Source organism: Pyxicephalus adspersus, chromosome 4, assembly GCF_032062135.1.
Source record: "Pyxicephalus adspersus chromosome 4, UCB_Pads_2.0, whole genome shotgun sequence".
In the NCBI taxonomy this organism is placed as follows: Eukaryota; Metazoa; Chordata; class Amphibia; order Anura; family Pyxicephalidae; genus Pyxicephalus; species Pyxicephalus adspersus.
In genome coordinates, this window is record NC_092861.1 from 33,053,749 (window position 1) to 33,077,972 (window position 24,224).

Sequence of the window (24,224 nt, forward strand, 5' to 3'; positions counted from 1 at the left end):
AAGTACTGGTTTATTTGTTGTATTTGTGTAGCTTTTGTTTCCTGTTACCATCTAAGCCAGGCAATTGTTTATACTTTTTACTTCAAGACAACTTTTTATTGCTCTTCACAGTTTGGGAGATTTTTCCTATTGATGAATGGCAGATCGTACAGGAAATACAGGGGATTCTCTGAAACAGAAATGCTGATATTATCAAATGCAAAATCACACATTGGCAGAGACTTTTAGAATTTGAATTTTTAATATTTTAAGTTTTCTCTGTGTTTCTAATTGTAATCTTGCATTTTGTGAAACTAACCCAAAAATTCATCAGTTATTCTGTAATACTTATTATTCACAGTCATTCTCATACTACTATAATACTACTTATTATCAATAAGTATAATAAGAAACATTAAATATTATAAAATATGCATGTATCTAGATTGCTGAGGCATTCCAAAAAATGCACATGCTATTTATTTCTTTAAGGCAATTTTTTTTTAGCTGTTACTAAGTTATACTTTTTTTTTACCTTATAGATTGGGATCATTACTCCTCCACAATCTGACTCCGAAATACATCATCATCATCAGGTATGTAATAAAATGTCCCTACTAGAGTTTCATTCTCTGTCTCCAATCATAGATTCTCAATTCAACATTTTCTATTATGTTAAAGGAAAAACAAGGAAGAGTAATAGCAGTTCAGTGACCACAGACAGTAGACAGTGCTGCAAATGCAATAATAAAGATCTAGCTGGCCATAAATGTGAAAGTGATTTATTTAGCCAATGGAAAGATCATAAAAATTTGAATTTGTCACAATGTGAGATTTTTTTTTCAAGGTAGACCTACCTACTTATTTACAAATAATAAATGTATGCCTGCCAACAATAATATATGTATTTACAAACTGTACTATAAAATCTTAAAATGCCCATAATTGTGATAATTGTGATTTTATGTTGTAGTGTGCTATGTGGGTGTTTTGGGTCCTATTGTAAAAAAAATATATTGCACTGTATTTTATGGATAACTGCAAAGTGATCCCTAACCATGAGCACTGTTACATGTGAATGTAGGAGTAGATGCCTAGAAAAGTTATAGGATCTTTGGGAGGCAACTGCAATTGATTGCATAAGCAGCCAGAAACATTGTAGATTTAATCTTGGACTGGAAAAAGCCTACTCTGCAGCCAGAAGGTTACTCATTCAAAGCTTATTAGCGGTATGTTTTGATACACAATGATGACATTTTTTTTCAATAAAGTTGACCTTTCAACAACTTTAAATGAATCTTTCTGATAAGTCAAAATATACAGGAACAGTATTGTTTCCCAAGAAAGATTCATCTTTTAGCATTAAAAAGCTATCCTCACCTATCCTCTCCTGAATCATCTTTGATTCAGCTTCTCCAAGACGTAGATGGTGGTCCTGGATGATTACAAAATAAAGATGGTTCCAGATTGCTATAAAAAAACACATTAGGACATTGTCAGGGCATTCTCATTATTACTAGATGTAATAAATACACTTATACATTTCTTATCCGTGTACTTAACATGAAAGATGTATCTGAAATTATGTCAAATTTAATTGGGGTACAGACTGTAGCTTTAAACAGTTTACTAGTATTCAACAAGCAGAAAGCAATGCTAAAGCATTTCCTGCCTCCTGATCTGCCCTTGAAGCTTACTACATATCTTTTTACATGTATTAAAGTAACAAAATTCACAGGGTTAAGGAAATTAGGCTATTCTTGCCCTTGCTCGACTGTGCTTGGGCCCCAATTCATTAGATCAAATCCTGTATTTTGGGGAGACGGATGATTGTTGCATGCACCCAATGCCATGATGTGCTTGTTTTTTCATAGGCATTAAGTGATGAATCAGTGGGAAGAATTGAGGGCAATAGGTAAGTATCTGAAGGGTCTTTACTATTCATTTTGCATACAGTGAAAGAAGAGATGTAAAAGGCCAAGGTTGTGACTGAGTAGGTTTAGGTATGCTTTAGAGAAAAGAAACTCTTGTTAAATAGACCCAGTCTGTCTAATAATCATCAATATGCACTTATCATATGGATGACTGTTACAGTAACAAATATGTCTTTGGTTTTCTGCCTTTTGCAGAGTAACGATGATGAGTGTTCACTGTGTAAGGATGGTGGAGAGCTATTATGCTGCGATGGATGTCCTCGTGCTTTCCACTTGTCATGTCTGGTACCGCCACTTACCCACATTCCCAGGTACATAAATCTTAATCTAATAATGACTAGTATTTATATATTGTCACATTAGAAAAGCCATAGTCATGTGACTAGCTGTCCCTCAAAAGGGCTCACAGTCTAATGTCCCTACCATAGTCATATGTCTTTAATACAGTCCAAGGTCAATTTCCTTTTTTTCGGGGGGGGAGTAAATTATTCTAACTGCATGTTTTAGAAATGTGGGAAGAAACCCATGCAAACACCAGAACCTGCAAACTTCATGCGGATGTCCCGGCCAAGATTTGAACCTGAGACCTAGCCCTGCAGCCACCATGTTGCCTCTAAGGGCATCCTTTAATTACTATAATTTTACCAATATTATACTGATGGTACTATCCTGCCCCATCAGTACAATATTGTATGCCTTTGTTTATTACAGATTACACAAAAGCTGGGAACTTCTATAATTGCTTCTAATATGGTTTTTGTGTGACTCCAGTCATTTATGTAATGCTGCGCAATAATGTAATAGAGAACCTTATCAAATAGGTTATGGAGGGCAGAGTCAGTGTTTACTGCAGGACTAACTACCTACTTCCTAGTATAAATTTTACATTATCAGTGTACAGCTCAAATCTAGATAAAAATGTACAAACATTAAAACACCAGTGCCATTTTCTGATGAAAGAAGTAAGCATAGAAGAACTGTATGTGTGGGGAATGTGTGTATGTGTGTGGTAATGTGTGTGGTTGTGTGTATTTCCTAAATATGAGCCCATGAGTATTTTTATTTTCCTTGTTTCCACAATAGTGGTACATGGAGATGTGGATCTTGTAATACAGAAGAACAAATGATACCTGAACAAAGGGACAGGACCAATGCTGAAAGTGAAGCTTCAATAATGCCAGTAAGTATCAGTTGATTTAACCCCGCTAGCGTTCTAATTCTGTCATTTTTTGATGCAAAAAGTGATCCTATTTTTTTTTGCGTAGAAATTTTTGTTTATATTGTAGGCCTGTAATTCTTAGGATTAACTCCCGGGTATATTAATTATATTTATTTATTATATTAGAATCATAAATTATAATATAATAGAGAATTATAATCATTATTATAAAAAATAATGAAATATTAGCCCAAAATATTGTATTTTATTGAAAAAAAAAATTGCAGTTTAAGTTGCAAGTGCAGTTTATTCAACCAATCAAATTGCTCATTGAATAAAAAATTTGCATATTAATGCAAGTGCTTTTGGGTAATGTTTGATATCAAGTTATTTGCTTTACAAATGTAATATTTTTTCTTTTGTTGGTGAAAACTAATCAGTATGAAGTGAGTGACATTTTAGCGATCTTTTTGATAGATTTAGTGGTATAAATACTGTTCCAAGAATATTGCTAGTTTAGGCTGAGCGAGGATCTTGGGTAAGGGAGCTCAAAGGCCTACCAAGGGACCAATGGGAGCTCAGCAGCTGGATCACACCACACCACACTAGCTAGCCATCAGGCTACACAGCTACACACAGTGCTTGCGGTGCCATATCAAAGCCACATTTCCACATGCAATTGTCAGGGGTGTGTAGACAGGTGCACACTGTGTTGCAGTGCTTCAAAGCCAATGGAAATGTTAGCAGCAGAGGTCAATACTGTGTTGTAATGTGTAAAGCCACGTTTCCCCACATAAATGCTAGATGGCAGCAGCTGGCTGCTTCCACTCATCCAGTCACCCTGCTGCCTATGTCCGTCCACACAGCTGCATTCATTCATGCAGTAATTCTATGTGTGTAGTGCAGGCTGTGATTTATCACAGTCAATGCGGATGCCTGGGTGGCAGCCACGATCCATGTAATGTGGGGGTCTGCGGTCATCCCGCTGTTGTGGTCAACAAAGGAATTGTTAGGTTGGAATTGGTAGGCTGGAAGCATCCAGAGTGGCCACATCACAGCACATTACACCACAACCACACACCATTCACCTTCCACTGCTGAACAACCAGTAAGTCCCCAGGTAGGCTGGCCTTGGTTTTAACCCCCCAAGCATTCTAATTCTCTCCATATTTCCATGCAAAAAGCATTGCATTTTTTTTTGCATGGAAATATGTTTTTCATTGTAGGCTATAATTCTTAGGCATAATTAACCTAAATATGTCCAATATTTAATAAATGTAATATTAAACTTTAAATAAAAAAACACAAAAATCTGTTTAAATAAAAATATAGTTAAACATGTAATAAAACTGTACAGTAGCATGTATAATATATATATATATATATATATATATGTATATAAGATGGGAGGGAGAATTAATGTCCCGAGGACCTGTGGGGACCAGCAGGACGCTGGGGGACAACAATGGAACATGGTAAGAGGGTTTGTTTATGTTTTAACTCTGGCCTACTGTACATAAACTAGAACAGGTATACTGTGGGCTGCAACTGTAACCACAGCTGTATCAGGTCTTGTACTGCTTCTCCGAACATGTTCCCATCAAAGTGCTTTATATTCCGACTATACGTTATTTTATGAATACCTTTGGTGTCTACCCAAAATAACTTGCCAAAAATGTAGACATTGTTTTAAAAAAATAGGCAAAACAATTTTTTACACTATGATGTTAATAAATCAGCCATCAGTTTTTATATAAAGGAAATATATGTTTGCTTTAGATACCAAGTTGTCTGTGCACAGAAAAGGAGATGTGCACAGAAAAGGAACTCTTTCTCCACCTGATTGGATATTTAAAGCATGTGTTCTAAAGCTAAAGAAATAATAAATACGCATTTAATGGCATTATTAACAACATGAATTGCTCTATGACAGGGAATAGGAGGAGAAAAACTATGACATGTACATAGACATAAACATATTGCTTTACATTTACTTCAGTTGCATTCACTTTTTCTTTTATCCCATATTAGCCATTTAATACTGCAGATAAAAAATATATATGTGTACATATATAGGTTTAGGACCTTTATAACTAAGAAGGACATCACTGCATTCTACCCCTGTCAGTGTCTTAGGTGGATAACACTAAGAAATATAGCAGAACATAATTTGCTTACATTGCCAGCATTTCTGTTTTCCAGTCTGAGTGATGCAGTTGATTACAGAACAATGACCTAAAAAAGGTTAAATACAATTTTGTCAGCTGTATATAAAATAAAATTAGCTATATTATATTTTATATTCCCACGACTATAAAGCTGTACTGCAGGCAAACAGTTAAATACATAGCTAAATAGCTAAGTGAAAGTTGTTTTTCCTTTCCAAAGCATGTACACTGTCCATACAGTCTTGAGGTTCATACAGCTCTTCCCCATTGCACAGTCCTGTCTAGCAAATTAGGAGTCTGCTGAGAAAGAAAATGTCTGGTCATTGCTATACTTGCAGAGATTATCTACTTTACTGTTGGATTTTAGAAAGCATAGTTAACACAAATTGGTCTCTATGTGTAAAAAAGGCAATCAGATATTCCCTCAAACATTCCCTTGTGGGAATCTTCCAGGTCCATGTCTTTCAATAGCAGTAATTGATTCCCACCAGGAAATGTTTGAGGAAATGTCAGATTCCTTGTTTATATACAGAGGCCTTTGTGTATTTTCTGCTCCCACTTGATGCAACAAGTCACAAACATCTAATATCCTTGTAACTAGAGACTTGATTTTACTCTTCAACCTGTTTTAAACATTATTTTAATATGAGCATATACTCTGCAATGCCCATATGATACATTGTTTTCTGTGATATGGGTTCTTACGGTACATACAAATAAAGCATTGATATTGTATTCTGTCATCACAGGCACCTCAAGAGAAAAGACAGGAAAGCAGCAAAGATTCTCAGGCGCTATCAGAGAAACGTGGATCTTTCAGGTACTAGACTGCAATATACCAAACACATTTAAATACCCTGTGAAGAAAGAGACAATGCGGGCAATTTATAAAGCAGTGAATCTGACATTTACTGAAACATTCACTTAAGGAGAATCAGTTACTGCCATTGAAACACATGGACCTAGAAGATCTTCCACCAGAGAATGTTTCAGTGAATTTCAGATGCACTGCTTTAAAAAAAGACACCTACGTGTTTTTGGCAGATATCCAAAATAATATTAATAACAAATTATTTTTTTTATTATTAAGCAGGATTTATATAGTGCCAACATATTATGCAGTGCTGTAAGTAGGGCTTGCAAATGAAAGACAAATGCAGACAGTGAGGAGGAGGAGAGGACCCTGCCCCCAAGAGCTTACATTCTAGAAGGTGAGGGAAGTAACACACAATAGGAGGGAGAATTATGTATTTAGATGTTGAGACAGAAGCCGTTAGTATATGATTACATGTTGAATACACACTTCTATTGTTTCAACTCCAGTCCTTACTCCCCTGCACAGCTTTAGGAGCATCTGCTACCGAAAAGTTCCAAGTGTGTTGTACATCAGCGGTGTCTGGAGCATGCAACAGGGACACCTTTGTCAGATAAAGGGTATAATTGCCATACAAGCATTTGAATGTTGCTGCATTAAAATTATGTTTTTGTTCCAGTATACAACTACAATTTATTAAATCTGCAAAAAAATTCTGGTTTGCAACCTCTAATTGGTTCACTGTATTTCTTTAAAACTTTTTCTTTATCAAAACACTAGACATGAGTATGTGATTATAGCAGCCAGAGTTGATAATCTACCATTTCATTTTTTTTTAGCTGGAAGGATGGTAATGGCATAGTTGTGCTCTATATCTACAGAATATAAAGTGAAATCAATACAGTTTGTGAAAATCCTTTGACTGTATTTCATTGACTGAAGCTCAATTTACTTAGCTGTTGCGGCCATCATTTGCCATAACAACCATTATTTTCAGCAAGGAGAGACAATTTGAGCTGTAAATGGCATTATCTTCCCTAAAAATAAAGATTGTTATGACAAATAACACATGCAATATGAGATTGGGGCAACTGAGAAGTTTTTTTTCCTTGAACATTAATGGAAATTCATTTAAAGCCCTACTCCAGGCACAGTGATTTTATTGTGTAGAACTCCTATTTAAACAGCAATAAATGTCCTGCTAAAATAGTACCAAACCAATGTTGTCCTTCCGTCTCCCTCTGCTTAAGCAGTCACAAAGCATCACTTGATTCTGTGGTTGTGCTTTGTCCACATGCTGTATTTGCATGGTCAAAGAGCATTTAAACCTAATATGACATATTCATCTCTAAAAAAGAAACATGCATGTTAATGTTGTATGTGGTAGATAGCTCATTTTCTGAGTCTTTAATTATGTGTTCCTAAAAAATTGTATAAAAATGTAAAAAAAAAATGCCTATAAATATGGTCAGTATTTAGTGAATATTTGGGTAATATGGGCAGTAGGTAGCTCAGAGGTTGGCATTGCAGCGCTAGGTCCCAGGTTTAAATCTCGGCCAGGACACTATCTGCAGGGAGTTTGCAAGTTCTCCCCATGTTTGCGTAGGTTTCCTCACACACAAAAAAAAATGCAGTTGGGTTAATTGGCTTCCCCCCAAATTGGCTTTAGACTGTGCTAATGACGTGGCAGGAACATTAGATTGTGAGCCCCTTTGAGGGACAGCTAGTGACAGGACAATGGACTTTGTAAAGCACTGTGTATAATGTCAGCACTATATAAATACTGTGTAATAATAATAAGTAAAACAACATAAACAATAAATCCTTCATCTAGTTATTTCCTATTGTAGTGCAATAGTTTTTATTATCCTAGACAAATAAAATGCTTGTTCTTTTGTTTTCACAGCGGAATACAAGACATAGAGTACAGATGTGATCAGCCAACTGCGTATCACCAGACAACACCCCACACTAAAAACTGCCCCATATCTCAGGCTTCCTCACAGCCACCACCAATGCACAACTTCCATCCCCTTATGCCCAGATTCCAGGAGGAGCCTCAGATGTCATCTCACAGTTGTTCCTCTGAATCATCTGGGCAGAATTACCCACAGCCATCATTTGGGCCGCAAATGAGAAACTCACAGAAAAATCCAACAACTACTGCACATACTGCACTTCAACGTCATATGGAAGCTACTGTTCAGGCTTCTTTTCCGAGCACTGACATTAGTCATACACTTGCCACATGTCCCCGCACTGATTGCAGCGCAATACATCAGAGTGAAAGGCTTCCTCTATCAGCCTCCAGAACAGAAGCTTCAGGGTCATCAGCTCGGGTGGAAATGGTCCCGAACTCTGGAAACTTACAAACAGAGGTGAGATGAATTATTGAACTGCACTGTTTTTGAGGGCCAAATTGCTAGACAACTGGGGCCAGATCATCTTCAAAGTGGTAGGTTTTGTGGGGTGTCCTGGCATGCAGTCATTAGTACCTATTAAAAGTTATCCAAGGAAGGAAAACTGGTGAACCAGTGACAGGTTATGGGCACCCAAAGTTCATTGAGGTAGGGGTAGGTGAGAGCTAATGTAGCAACAATTGCATAACCCAGTCTCTAAGTGACTTCTACAGCCAAAAATGCTTGCAATGGGAATGTGATCATCAGAAATGGATCATAGAGCAATGGAAGAAGGTAGCCTGGTCTGGAAAATCACATTTTCTTTTATATTATGTGGATGGCTGTTGGTGGAATGTTACATATCTGGGGATGGCATGACAGCAGTATTTGCTTTGGGAAGAAGACTGGTAGAGGTGGTACGTTGTCATTATTTTTTATTTTTAGAGACTCTTTAGTTACTGGCAAGGTACTGATGGATTGCCGTAAGGCCAATGTGGTTCCTATCTTCAAAAAGGGAGCAAAGTCATTACCAGGTAACTACTGACTCGTTAGTTTAACGTCCATAGTTGGAAAGGTCTTAGAGAGTTTGATAAAGAACCACATAGAGGAGTTTCTGCTGGAAAATAATATTATAAGTGATAGTCAGCATGGCTTCAAGAAAGACAGAAGTTGTCAAACAAATTTACTCAATTTTTATGAGATAGTAAGTAAACAGGTAGACAGTGGAGTAGCAGTTGATAAATTATACTTGGACTTTGCTAAAGCATTTGACACTGTACCCCACAGACGGTTAATATGCAAGTTAGGGTCAATAGGTTTAGAAAAGTCAATCTGTAAATAGATAGAGAATTGGCTTAAAGATCACATCCAGAGAGTTGTAATTAATGATTCATACTCTGAATGGTCTTAAGGTGTTTAGTGGTGTACCCCAGGGTTTAGTGTTGGGTCCTTTGCAGATAACACCAAACTATGTAATGGAATTAAGTCCATACAGGATGTCTGTAATCTACAAGCAGACCTGGATGTACTGTTTGATTGGGCAGCCAAGTGGCAAATGACATTTAATATAGATAAATGTAAAATTTTGCACTTGGGAGCTAACAACATGCATGCTTCATACTGTCTGGGGGGAATACATTTGGGGGACTCAGAAATGAAAAAAGGATCTGGGGGTTCTGGTAGATCATAGACTTAATAACAGCATGAAATGCCAAGCTGCAATATCTAAAGCTAGTAAACTACTTTCTTGTAATAAAAGAGGAATAGACTGCGAGATGGATACATAATCCTGCCCCTGTACAAAGCATTGGTCAGACCACATCTGGAATATGCAGTCCTGTTTTGGGCACCAGTTCACAAAAAGGATATTGTGGAATTGGAGAGAGTGCAGAGAAGGGCAACTAAATGAATAAAAGGAATGGAGGAGCTCAGCTATGAGGAGAGATTAGCTGAACTGAATCTATTCTCCCTTAAGAAGAGACATTTAAGGGGGGATATGATCACCCTGTATAATTATATAAATGGTCCATATAGAGAACTCTCTTCCCCATTATTCACTTTGAGATCATTACAAAGAACAAGAGGGCACTCTTTGTGTCTGGAGGAAAAGAAGTTTAACCTCCGGATAAGGAAGGGATTCTTCACTGTAAGGTCTGTGAAAATGTGGAATCAGCTCCCTCAGGAAGTAGTTTCAACAACTACTATAGATTGCTTTAGGAAAAAGCTGGATGCTTTTCTAGAAGCACAGAATATAACTGGGGATTAAGGATTTAAAGTAAAAATAACAGTGAATGTTGATCCAGGGAACATCCAATTGCCTCATGGATTCAGGAAGGATTTTTTCCCCTGTTGAAGCAAATTGTACCAGGGTTTTTTTGCCTTCCTCTGGACCAACTATGTCTTATAGGGTTTCATATCTGGGATATGTTTATTTTCCTAGTGGTTGAACTTGATGGACTTATGTCTTCTTTGAACCTAACCTACTATGTAACTATGTTGTCAGATACCACAGGACACTTTTAGAGACCTTGTGGACTCCATACCAAGGTAGAGATAAAAACTATGATTGTAAAGTTTTGGGAGATCACTGTATTTTCAGGGAAAATTTTTTTTATTTGTAAATATTAGGGCCATGTCAGACCCATGGTGCACATGAATGGGAAAAGTCAGGAACCATTTTCCACTAAAACACGGGTATGAAAGGGTCTATAAAGTGTCAAGTAGGATCATTTTTTAAACCTCCTGAAACTTTTGTAGATTTTAGATGTTTTTGGAAAGCGAAATTAAATGCAACATAGTAAAAAAAAAAACATTCTAAAAATATTTTTTTCATATGAAAAGCAAGCATTGTACTACGATCATACCATATGCATCAAAAAAAATGTATCTGTTGTATTGTAGTTTCCTTTATCTCCCTGACCTTACATATTTCAATGAACTTACATTCTTAGTAAGTGTTACAATGGTTATATTGTTTTATCTGTTTCCTTAGGCCCTAACTGAAGCTATTGGCAGCAACCTGACATTGAGTCGACATGAGCTGGAATGTCTCATCACAGAGGTAAATGTTATGGAATTATTTTTGTGTTTCCACTTATGCCTTCACATTATAGACATCTTTATAAAGTTTGGGTCACATTTCCATATTGTAGGCACACATATATGTAAGAAGTGTTTAGTAATAGGTATATATTGTTTAACATTAACACATTTTTAAAATAAGTATTAACTTGTGGTTCACATGGCTGATATGTCTAGCTGACCACAAAATGTCTTTTTCCTGTGGTTAAAATAGCACTTCTCTTGTCTACACATATTTCAGTGGATTCATTCTCTAGAACTGTATGGTGATAAGCTGTTTTCCAGATGTTTTAATAATATTAAAAAAATTTGTAGATATAAACTACCGCTATGGTACTTTCTATGGAGGCTTATAAAGAAATTTGATAAATCCAAAGGAAAATTATTATAGTACCCTCCATGTAAACTTTCTATTAAAAAACTTGGTAGCCAAAAAACAATGAACTTCTGCGGGTACAAAGTGAAGATTCCTACCTGTAGCAACCCCTATGATAGAAGAAGGGGTACATTATCAGTCACAGGTGCCCCACACTCTTTGCAAGCTTTTTCTAGGTGCAGCTCTTTTTGAAACATTTGTAATCAGCTTTGTCCCACTATATAGTTTACTATTGTGCCTAGATTCACTGAGATCATCAGTACAAGAATAATCGTGTGTCTTTGCCAGTTCTATACAGCCTTTCACTGGGTATGGTGGTAATACAGAAGAGTATTAGGAGAGGCTGGTGGTCACATAGCAATGTTATACAACAACAAAACAAGCCTAGCTCACTTGCCGATCCTCCACCTCCATGCTAGGCAGGAGCACAAATGACATTTTTAAGCCTGCCAACATTCAAGTTAATCAAGAGGCCATCAATACTCAGCAAGTGGCAGAGAGAACAAATACTGCCACATAGCAAAGGATTAAGGCTACTTACACACGTCCAACGGTTCTCGCCTGATAATCGACTTAGGGCCAATATCGGGCGCGAATCTGGTGTGTGTACAGTGCCCATTGTCTGAATGACAGTCCTGGCGGATCCACGGACGATGGACGACTAACCATCCCAATGCAAGGGAAGGGAGAGAGCGCACAGCAGGGTGCCGCTCCGTCGCTCTCCCCTTCCTCTCTGCATAGACCATAACGATGCTGTATGTATGTATTCCAAACGACTAATTTTGCACGTGTGTGTGCCGCTTAAGTCTTTTATCTTACGCCTGCTAGTCTTTCCTGTGCAGCGCCAGGTCCCAGGTTCTAGTCTTGGCCAGGACACTATCTGCATGGAGTTGATATATTCCCCCCATGTTTGCATGGTTTTTTTTTCTGGGCAATCCAGTTCCCTCCCACATCCCAAAAAACATGCTGTTAGGTTAATTGGCTTACCCTCAAAATTGACTTTAGACAATGATAATGACATATGATTATGGTAGGGACATTAGATTGTGAGTCCTGTTGTAGAACAGTTAGGCTATGTAAAGCCAATCATTGTTGTTGGAAAGGATCTTTGACAATCCTTTCCAATGAATAACGACTGCACGATGCATGAACGAGTGCTGTACATACAACACCGTTCTGCTCTATGGAGAGGGGAGAATGACCGAGTAACACCCCGCAGCGCTTTCCCCCATTTACTTCTATTAGGATCGTTTGTTGTCTATTGTCCGTGGATCCGCCAGGTGGTTCAGGCTATGGACAATGAGCACTGTACACACGTAAGAATATCATCCGATATCAGCCCTGAGACAATTATCGGACGAGAACAATTGCACGTGTGTACCTAGCCTTATTGACACAACTATGGACTTTGTAAAGGGCTACATAATATGTTGATGCTATATAAATGCAAATAAACAAATATATAACAGTATACAGATAAATTGGTGCAGGGGTACCTTGTGCTCCTGCAGAAAAAAGACAATGAGTGTAATGAGTGCTGCCCCATCGCCAGCTTGTCCGTATACTACGTAGTACCACCCATATATTCATGCTGCTTATAGAATTCAACTTATTAGGGCACATTATGGTCCAGGAACGCAAATAAATGTATGTTTAAGACATGATTACTAGAAGTGTCAGATGAAAATGATTCTCTGATACATTTTTAAAAAATAGTTTTAAGGATTGCTCTGTTTGTGACTGGTTACATACTTTTTTTGCCCCTGACAGAGCTCATTTGATTGCTTCTTACAGTGGGCCTTCCAGAATATGACCCGGCCAACGATGTGACCAGAAAGCGGACAACTCAAGTTCTGCAATTATTACCACTATCTGAGGAACAAATGAATATTTTTTAAACTTACAATTAAATGCTAATATGCTTTGTATTTTTATTTCTTTCAACAAAAAAAAAGTATTTTTTTTTAACAGTTAAACTGTTAAAACCAATATCAAAATGTGCATGAAAATGAATAAACACTTTGGAAAAAACAACATATTTGGCACATATTTTTAAACACAGTTTGTTGGCCTTATTTCATGCTATTCCCATGTAGTCCTTTCTTGTTTGAAGAGGACCTTTAGTCATAAGTTAGACTTTCACATCAACTTGACTATAACAGTGACCTCAACAATATCAGCTGCAACAACATTCTAATAACATTGTGCTTGAAGCATATTAAACAAGGAGGAGCAGTCACATACAAGAATAGTTTATTATAGGTTTTAAAATGTTAGATTGTATAAGTTATTATTATGCTGAACACCGGCTACTTATTATTTAAAGTGTCAGACCAGTCAAAACTTTATATTATAGATAGCGTGAGGAAGGATTAGAAGCTGTCTGGGGCTGTGCTACTTACGACCACAATGACAACAGTTTTATCAGTGAAAGTAGATCTTAAACAGGGATACAGTCAACTTAAACCTGCTTTTACTCTCCTAAATAATCATTTTTTTTTCTCCTTAATTTCTGTCTGCTAGAACTATTGTCATCTGGAAAGTAATAAGGTAAAAAACTCCAGATAGCAATAAAATCATGACATGGGTTCTAATAGTTACCGTACTCAAAACTGGGCATGCACTTTAACAGTAACAAACATGAATCAATTGATCCTTGAATAATAAAAGTTGTGGCTACAGCAAAACATTTGTTTTTAACATATGTAAATGTTGACCACTGCTTTTGTGACTTACTTTTGCAGACTTCAGAACTGATCCAGATTCATATATTCACTATGCTCAATCATTGGTTTTACTTAAGTCCACCGCTCAGTATAATTGTAAATGAACATGCAATATAAAAAAAACACAGAGATTATTCTTGGCAAATGTATCAAATGCATCATTGGCTACGGTATTTAACAAATGTTTTATCATATGTTTTATGCACAAATCAAAACGGTGTAAGGGAACATGAAGTGTGTAACTTTCTTGTCTAGGATGTACGTGCTGTACACTATATGTGCATACATCACTGGAAACTTTTGTTTGACTACCTTTAGTGTCGTTTAGTGCAGGGAAGGTTCGCATTTTTCTGTACGGTAAGTGTCCTGGCACACCTGGTATTGACTATTGTTTATAAATTAATAAATAAATTGTAAACCCCAATACCAATTTGCTGCTAAAACTTTTCCATATTCATATGTCTGGTGTTTATTTTTTTACATTGTGCATTTTTAGGGGACTGATAGTGTAAAATGAAATAAGTTGGTACCATACTATCGTGACTGATTCACCGTGTGTTCCACAGTGCCACAAGTGTCTCCTTCAATATTCATTACATAGGCCAATGCTTTAGGGACAATCTAGCTATTTTCTGTACCTATTTTCCACAGTTTCTGTTTGCCCATGTGTTTACCCTACTACCCCATGCCCTCTGCTTATGGACAAATAATATTATTATTAATAATAATAATAACAATAATAATAAAAGATTGAAATATAACAAAAAATGGAAAACGAGGGTGTGGACAAAATGTTATGGGAAGCAAATTTACTTGTATTCAAATGTTGTGTTCTGTACTATTACATGTTGGTTTCTGTACATGATCTACTGATTAGGATTGGTATTTTGTAACGCTTATGTATATATTTACATTTTAAATTATTTGTATCTTTTGTCCTACCTTTCAAATAAAAATTATATTTAAAATAATAATAATAATACAAAATATCAGTATTTGTATAGTGCCACCATATTACAAAGTTGTAAACTTCCTATGCCAATTGTTCCTCTTCATTTGGAGAAAGAACAAGCTTTTCAGCACTTAACGCCACATTAAAGTCAGGGAAAATATTATGGTTGCCATTGGCATTCTGACAATGCAATCAAGGAAAGGGAAATCTCTCATCATCTGCTGTTCTCTAAAAGATTTGTAATCTTTACAAAAAAAAACATTACAGTACACACAGAATCATAAACTAGGCTTGCATACTTCAAAATCAGGTGTGGTTATGGGCCCTCAGGTGCATGGGACATTCCAGTCCAATCTGGATATCTGTGGGTATGGTAGGATACACACATGTATGTCTGTGGACACAATGGAAAACAACAACATTCAACCCCATTTCTCAATCCCAAAGTGCAATTAAAATCATTGATTTACAATGGACCTTCACTAAGATTATGTACAGCTATTGCTTGACACAAAATAAAGATAGATTATTGCCTGGATGTGAATCGGGTCTTTTGTATTCAAAACAAAACACTTGAAACAAGCAAAGAATGCAAATAAATGTGTGATACTTAGCTGAACACCTGAGTGGTATACTGTCTGGAGTAGATGTGTCTAAGACTGGGATTCATGGAATTTAAGGAATAAAAAGGTAAATATAACAACCAATTAAATATGTAGGCGTTTATATTTTATTAGTGCTAGGAAGAAGTTCTTGTTTGGGGTTTAGTTATACATTTTTGGTTATACATTAATGACAGAATTAAACAAGTATATTTGCAGAGAGGGTAAACTGCAGGCATTGTGCTTTTCTTTAATACCCAAGTGAATAGGGGTAACAAAAGAAGCTATCTTGACTGACTACAAACAACTATTTTCAGATTCTGAGCCAGTGCTTGAGAACATTCATGAACTGAACAGTACAAAATGAAAGGAGTCAGACTGTGAAACTGGTAAAAAGAAGTTTTTCAAGGCAGGGATTACACATTCTCATAGATGGGACTGAGTGGATGTTTTCCAGTTCTTTTCATATTAGGAGAGTCCTGTATTGAAAAAGTACTTGGTAAGCAGGTAAGTACGTGGATCAGCATGACAGCCAGGTATCAAGCATTTTCTGAAGCAGGTCATCAGTAGCCACCCCTATACTTTTCTTTACTGCCCTTAATTTACACCGATTATGTTGCCTTTATTTTATCTGTGAATATTTGGAATTTGGCTTAGGCTGCATACACATGTGCAATAATTGTCATTGGAAAGAATCTTTTACCATCCTTTCCAACAACAAAAGACTGCACGATGCATGAACGAGTACTGTACATACAGCTCTCTGTTCTCTGGAGAGGGGAGAACGATGGAGCGGCACCTGACACAATGGACGACGAGCGCTGTACACACACCAGATTCTCATCCAATATCAGCCCTGAGGCAATTATCAGATGAGAAACTTCTAACGTGTGTACATAGCCTTAGAATCCATCTGTTCACAGATAAGAATTAAAAGGAAGTAACTACATTTCCTTGTGTTTTATCTTATCTATTTGCATGTAAATTTATTTGGAAGGTCTTATAAAATATGGAGTATGTTTCAACACATAACTGACACATTAATGACATTTCAAATAAATGAACAGATAAGGGTGTAGACGTATGAGAATTTTGGTATCCATGAATACTTTGTAGTTTAATTAGTTACTTCTAGGTATATACATTTTGTCCAAAATTAAGAAAGTAAAAATCATTTTTTTTCTTTAAAAATTAAAAAGAAAATTGAAATCTGAAAGCTGTGCCAAAAAAAGACAGGTACTTGATAATGGTCTAATCACCAGTTGTACCAGTGGTCTCTCTGCAGCATTACTGACTTTCCATGCCATGTTCAGCACTGGGTCTTTGTATGGAGGCAGCCATCTTGGTGGATGCAATGATTTGGATCGTCATCTCAGCCTCCAGCAATATTTTAGACCCCAACTGTTCCAGATTCTGTGGGATGTTTTGGGGATTTAGTGACATTCTAAACATCCTGTGGATTTCCAGTGACAGTGATCTGATGTCTAACTGATATCTGTACAGGGATTTAGGTCTAAAGCTGCGTACACACTGCCAATTTTTGTCGTTGGAAAGGATCTTTCACGATCCTTTCCAACGACAAGGGAGTGCACGATGCATGAACGGTGCTGTACATACAGCACCGTTCATGCTCTATGGAGAGGGGAGGGGGAGAGCGACGGAGCGGCACCCTGCTGCGCGCTCTCCCCTTCCCTTTCATTACGATCGGCTGTCGTCCATCGTCCATCGTCCGTGGATCCGGCAGGTCGGTCGTCCGGACGATGGACGACACCGACTGTACACACGGAAGATTTTCGCCCGATAATTGGCCGATGCCGATCGGGCGATAAAAATCTGACGTGTGTACGTAGCTTTACACTGCACACATTGTTGGGGATGTAAACACACAAGTGCCTGGGCAAACAGCAAGCAAGTGTACTGCATTTTTTTTGAAGATCCAAAAAAAAAAGGCAGATTGATTCCTAAATATTTTCTATAACAGTGGTCGCCAATCCTTTCGGACCACTAAATTTACAGACTCCAGACCGCACATGTGCAGAACTTCCCCAGAAACTTCCCCAGAGTGACGTCATGATGTCAGAATCCGCCCACTCTCCCAGTGCAGATCTGAGCCTGCGATCCGTATGGGTGACATGGTCCACAGCTGTGGCCGGTGCACCCCCCCTTGTCCTGACCCTGCACAGGGGCGCACCGGCCAGAGCCGCGGACCACCAACATTTTCTCGCAGACCACTAGTTGGCAACTGCTGTTACACGGCATCTTTAAGTTTGATTTCAGTTATACGTTACCTAAAAAAAACACATTTACATTGAAAAAACTTGATTCCATGCATTTATGGAAGAATCTATATCTAAGTCCAATATTAAACATGACAGTAAAAAAATCTAAAAATGACAGCAATGCCATCTTAAAATTACAGTACGTACACATTTTGACATAGGAGGAGCAGAGAACCCTGTATGCCTTGGTACAATCCATGTGAACGTAGAAGCAGTTGTATTTTATCATGCTTGATAACACTGGTTGGTTACATTACTTTGTTCATCAATCTAGTCAAAGTCTTGGTATTTAGTGGTGAAGTCTTGGTATTGCTGTATACCACAGTAAATCTCCCTGGACTTTATGGTGGAGGAGGCATGATGGAGGAGGAATGGACCCATTGTTGGATGTAGGGTCTAAGTATAGACTAAGTATACTGACTGTAAATTGTAATGTCTTCACTTAGATAGTGTTATCTCAGTGCTGTCTGTCTGCTGAAACATTGAAAGCTGTGGTATGTGAAGCTACATATCCGCTACTGCACATTACAGTTATATTCTGGGGAGATAAATCTGCACAAAATACGTTCAAACTAAAGTCTGTATTAGTAAAAAAGTGTTATAGGCGTAAATAAAGATGTGTAAAAGCCACAAGGCGTGACTGTATAGTTGCACAAATTGTGGTCTGCACATGCTATTAATAAAAATAGGTGTGTAATTGAAAAGCTATGCTAAAAAAAAACTTCTACAAACCATTTTGTATAAAAATGTGATGTTTGTCACAGGCCCCAGACAATTGAAGTCTGAAGCACATTATTTAGGGTAATATTAAAGTAAAGTTGGTTGTGGCTGAATACACAGTTTTTTCTTTTGGACAAGGTGTACAAAAGCACCAGGAGTATTGACCCGTATATACCTAAAGCCCACACAGGTGGCAAATAGACGTCAGATGATTGCTTCTGGAAACAATCTTCATGATCATTTCTAGTGACAGATAAAGCAACAAGTACTGCACACACAGCACTGTTCTGTTCTATGGAGAGGGTAGAGGAGAGTTAAGCTACGTACACACTTCCAATTATTATCGTCGGAAAACGAACGACGAACGTTCCTGCACGATATATATGAACGATCGTATAGCACCGATCCTGCACATAGAGGTAACGACACGATCGTTCGTAGATATTGTACACACAATAGATACGATCGTTTAAGCGATAGAGGAACTATGTGCACGACAGGAAAGTGAACGGACGTTCGTTCATCACGCATGCTCTGAACATGGACGATCAACGAACGACCGTACACACGAACGATGTTCAACGATCGTCGACCAATCCGATCCGCCGGTCCGGTCGTTCGTTTCCAACAATTTTCCTCGTTCGTCGGCGTCGTTGGTTACTTTTTTACGAACGATTTTTTGCCCAATCGATCGTTCGTCGTTCGATTGGAACGATAAAAATTGGAAGTGTGTACGCACCTTAAGACTATGTACATACGTCAGATCATTCTCGTCCTATAATCGCCTCAGCTCTGATATTAGATGAGAATCTGACGTGTGTACAATCCAAAGACTGACAGGTATGGAAGGCTAATTTAAGAGATGCTAATTAGTAAAAACATCTCTGATCCTACTGGTAACCCTTAGCAATCACCTAAGGCTGCATACACACGTGCAATATTTGTCGTTGGAAAGGATATTATGCAACACTGAAAGTGCCAATAAAACCTTGAAGGCAGGAACAATGAGAATAGACCCAGAAACTTAAAATGCTATTTGGGTCCTTTATTAGAAGCAATTATTAATGCTTTAAAGTCATCTATAGCATCAGCTTATGGCTATGTAAACATGTGCAATAATTGTCCTTTGAAAGGATCTTTCATGATCCTTTCCAATGACTGCAAGATGCATGAACGAGTGTTGTACATACAGCATCATTGTGCTCTATGGAGAGGGGAGAACGACAGAGAGGCACCCTGCTGCGGGCTATCCCCCCTCACTTCCAATAAAATAGTTTATCGTCCATCGATTCACCAGGACGGTCGTTCAGACGATGGACGACGGGCGCTGTACACACACCAGATTCCCATCCGATATCGGCCCTGAGCTGATTATTGGACGAGAACCATTGGACATGTGTACGCAGCCTTAGAATGATTTTCTATTTTTTCTTACAATATAAAGTGGGTAATGTGTGAATGTTTTCTTCTTCAGTGTAATATTAAGCATTACATTTGGCATCCAGTATTACACACATCATTTACTGATATCCATGAACTGGGTATATATAATGAGCTTTGTAATGATCATAGGATAAATGTAAAACTCCGATTGCCATCTGGAAAGCTTGACACAATCCTGATTTTAATCCATTTACCACCATGGGATAATAAGGCTAGACATCCCAGAATGCTTTTCATTGGTTGTATATTGGAAAGAGGGCCTCGTATAGCATGATATTAAATCTCCTGAAAGTGGACTGTGGTTTGATCTCATAAAAGGTGTTGTGTGCTTTGTTGGCAGCTACTGCAGTTACCTGTTGTGTTTTATGCATATAGGAAACATGAAAGTTAAGGGAAAAAGGTAGCAGATCTGATAGAAAACATATTTTTGTCGTGCACTCTTCCTTTCTGGTCCTATATTAACTGTGCAGCCCATCTCGGCTAACCTAAATATCTCCAAGGTGGATTCTGCTTGCTTGCATGTGTAGTGCTTTGCTTGTTTTAACCTTGATTTATTAAGCACCAACATAGTATACAGCGCTGTACAATAAATTGGAATTTTCTATTCATTCCTATGTGAAGCTCATCCACCATTTACTTTGGTGGTTGACTAGCAGAATTGTAAGCCATAGTATGTCATAAAATGTTACAACATATGTAAAGTATTATTAAACTTTCATTGTTTTTTTTAATATTTTCTTTGACATCAACAAAGGAAGGTGTAATTCAATACACTTAATATGACCTGAGTCACTTCAGGCAGGAAAGTTTTTTCCCTACATCTCTCATTTGTGCTACCCCAAAGTTCTGGTTGGGGGGAAAAAATTGTTCTGATCACATACTAAGGCTAGGTACACACGTGCAATAGTTCTCGTCCGAAAATCATCTCAGGGATGATATTTGACGAAAATCTTGCATGTGTACAGGGCTCGATCGTAATGGAAGTGAAGGAGGAGAAAGCACAGTGGGGTGCTGCTACGTCATTCTCCTTCTTCCTTCTCCATAGAGCAGAATAGTGCTGTGTGTAGAACACTCGTTCATGCATCGTGCAGTCCTTTAACGTTCGAAAGGAACGTGAAAGATCCCTTCCAACAACAATTATCGCACGTGTGTACATAGCCTAATGCTTGAGACTACTTGTTCAGCAATTTGTACACACTGCACATGTTCTGCCTTCCCTGTTTGTTTATGCAGGTACTGCACTGGCTCAGAAATCTGCTGTCAAAGGCTTTAGATGAAAAAAGGTAAGGGACGTTTATCCAGGGCTTTAACTTACATGTGCATGTTGGCATATCTACTAAATTGTAAAATCTTTGGGGCAGGGTCCTCCCCTCCTGTGTCACTGTCTGTATTCGTCTGTCATTTGCAACCCCTATTAAATGTACAGCACTGCGTAATATGTAATCCTGTTTATTAATATTATTAATAATAATAATATTAATTAAAATGTAGTCCTTGCAGGAAACATGCACCTAAGGGTGGCTTTGCTTTTGATCCAGATGCCTTGCAGGGCAGCATACCCTTGGTAAGGCTGAATTTGAAGCCATGACAATCTGCAAACAAGAAGCAGACAGAAAACAATGTAAAGTATGTGGTATGCAGCTCTATATCATCTATATCATCTTTCACCTGGAGGGTTTGATAATATTTTACAATAATTATAATGAGAACTAAGAAAATATTAGTAATAACTCCAGCAATCAGATTTGCCATATTTTCTATTAACAGTAAAATAATGAACAACCATTGATTGGTTTCTATTTACACTACATTCCTTTACATTTTTGTAGATGTAGATATGTTGTGCTGTTTCCCCCCTTTCTTTCTCCTTATTGAATCCAATTGTAAATGTGTTCTCCATTGGATTTAGGAGTATGAGCTCCCCATGAGATCCAAGGAGAATCTATTATTATTATTATTATTATTATTATTATTATTAATAATAATAAAAATTAATAATAACAAGGATTTCTATAGCGCCAACATATTAAGAAGCTCTGTACATTAAATAGGGGTTGCAAATGACAGACAGATACAGACAGTGACACAGGAGGAGGAGAGGACCCTGGCCTGAAGAGCTTACATACAACAAATGTTTTGGCCCAGGTGTAATTCTGCAGAGCTGCAGGGGATATATTAAAGTTTGAGTGGGTAAGTATATTAATGTAGGTGACGGGCGTGATAATGCACCCAAGGGTAACTCCTCACCTATGTGCCAGCAATGCATTATGATTCCTTGTACAGGGGATATAAAAAGTTTAGATGACCTTGTTAAAATGCCAGGTTTTTGTGATGTAAAAAATGGGACCACAATAAATCATTTCATTTTTTTCCTCACCTTTAATGTGACCTATAATCTGTACAGTTCAATTGAAAAACAAACAAATCTGTTAGTGGAAAAAATATAAAAAATAAAAAACTTGTGTGTGCACACTCTTGAACTAATACTTTAATAAAGTACCTTGATTTAATTACAGCATTACTCCCCTTGGGTAGAGTGGCATGGCACATGTTGACTTGGCAATGATTCCCAAAATCCAAAAGCCCTCTTCAGGTCACCCCACAGATTTTCTATTGGATTTAGGTCTGGCTCTGGCTGGGCCATTCCAAAAGTTTAGTTTTCTTCTGATGAATCCATTTTTTGTTGATTTGGATGTATGCCTGGGGTCATTGTTGTGTTGAAAAATGAAATTCCTCTTCTTCCTCAGCAGCCTGAAGGTGATTGGCATTTGGAACTGTTTAGAATTCTCTCCACCTGGGCTAAAGCCCCAGTTCCAGCTGAAGAAAGCCAACCTTAAAGCAAGATACGGCCACCACCATGTTTTACTGTGGAGATGATGTTTTTTTGGTGATGCAAAGTGTTGCCAATGGCAGTGCATTATGTTGTAAATGGCATTGCCAGTGCATTTAATAGAGTGCACCACATTGCTTTAGTATGAAAAAATCCTTAATGTGTAAGAAAAAAACAAATGGTTTATGCCTTTTAATGGATAGTAAGAATTTATTCATTCAAAGAAAAAGTTAGTAAAAAGTTTATTGTAAAATACAGATTGCAACAGACACATTTAAGAGTTTCATATTTATTCAGACGTGCTTGGGGATTGTGAGATCCCATGTGGCACCTTGCCACACGGTCACTGACATGGCAGCGTCCGCATATGTGGCAGCTGCCACCCACTGCCACCCCTATTCATTCTCTATGGGGCTACTGGGGGACGCTACCATATAGTATCTGCCAAGGGGGATCAGTTCCCTGGCATGAACAAGCCGCCAACCTTACCGCCAGTGTGAACCTAAACTTAAAGTGTATCTTCCAGACAAAATTGTTTTAGTTTTGGATAGTATAGTAATGATTAAACCCAGTGTGTACACAAAGTGAAGGTAAATGCCGTCTAAGGGTCCATTCACACTGTTGCGTTGGGGTAACACGCATGGTATTAGGATATCACATTTATTTAAAGAGGATAGTGATGCCAAAACGCAGGAAAAATGAGTGCGGTATGTTTTGCATTGGTGTGCGGTATTGTATGTTGTGGCCGCCATGTTTGTGCGTTCCATTGGAATGAGAATGAATGGGATTGCAATGCATAGAATGTGTGAATGGGCACCGGGTACAGAAGATTTGGTCAGTGGCATTATTGCCCGGTCAGAGATTGTAAACTTTCACCCCTCTGCCCGGAGAAATAAGTTTGGGCATGAGATGTGCTGGGCACACTTATTATTCAGCAGGGGGTATTTTGTAGTAAGTGCCCCCCCAGCACAGGGCCAGCTGAGGTTTCTCTGCCCCTCACAGAGCCGGGCAGGCCGAGAAGTGCACCTGTCATGCAGGCACGGTGTCCTCCTGTCACACTGAGGCGGTGCTGGGCCGGGCTCCCCTCCGGGCTCCTCCCCGCTCCCTTATCCCCAGCTCTCTCTGGAAGTTTGCTAACACTTCGGAGCGCCCCTCCCGCCTGCTCAGCGTCCTCTCCCCGGCTCTCATGGCAGAGAACGAGCTGGCCCAGAAGCTGCAGCGCCGCTTGGTGCTGGAAGATGCCGACGCACCGGCGGACAACGG

General features: G+C 38.2%; 3 protein-coding genes across 3 annotated transcripts in view; all 3 read left to right on the forward strand.

Moving 5' to 3' along the window:
- Positions 1 to 871, forward strand: part of LOC140329727 (uncharacterized) — a 5,849-nt gene extending 4,978 nt beyond the window's left edge. The window contains exon 6 of the mRNA XM_072410115.1: positions 522 to 871. Coding sequence (XP_072266216.1) covers positions 522 to 830 — 309 coding nt within the window. The 3' untranslated portion in view covers positions 831 to 871. The remainder of the gene's footprint in view (positions 1 to 521) is intronic.
- Positions 872 to 2,081: 1,210 nt separating this feature from the next.
- On the forward strand, positions 2,082 to 14,875 carry AIRE (autoimmune regulator). The gene is made up of 6 exons (XM_072410116.1): positions 2,082 to 2,224; positions 2,997 to 3,093; positions 5,990 to 6,060; positions 7,961 to 8,432; positions 10,945 to 11,013; positions 13,180 to 14,875. The coding sequence occupies exons 1-6, from the start codon at positions 2,082 to 2,084 to the stop codon at positions 13,237 to 13,239; spliced, it is 912 nt and encodes a 303-aa protein (XP_072266217.1). The 3' UTR covers positions 13,240 to 14,875.
- Positions 14,876 to 24,077: 9,202 nt separating this feature from the next.
- The window catches only part of EFHD1 (EF-hand domain family member D1), a gene marked incomplete in the record, with an annotated part of 17,714 nt that continues 17,567 nt past the window's right edge, over positions 24,078 to 24,224 (forward strand). Inside the window, 1 exon segment of the mRNA XM_072407778.1 lies at positions 24,078 to 24,224. Within this exon segment, the coding sequence (XP_072263879.1) occupies positions 24,148 to 24,224 (77 nt within the window).

Bases quoted from the DNA above. Each gene is read 5' to 3' on its own strand.
- AIRE (XM_072410116.1), top strand. From the start codon at position 2,082: ATGTCTTTGGTTTTCTGCCTTTTGCAGAGTAACGATGATGAGTGTTCA. The intron at 6,061-7,960 runs GTACTAGACTGC...TTGTTTTCACAG, and splicing joins GAGAAACGTGGATCTTTCAG to CGGAATACAAGACATAGAGT. The intron at 11,014-13,179 runs GTAAATGTTATG...TGCCCCTGACAG, and splicing joins TGGAATGTCTCATCACAGAG to AGCTCATTTGATTGCTTCTT.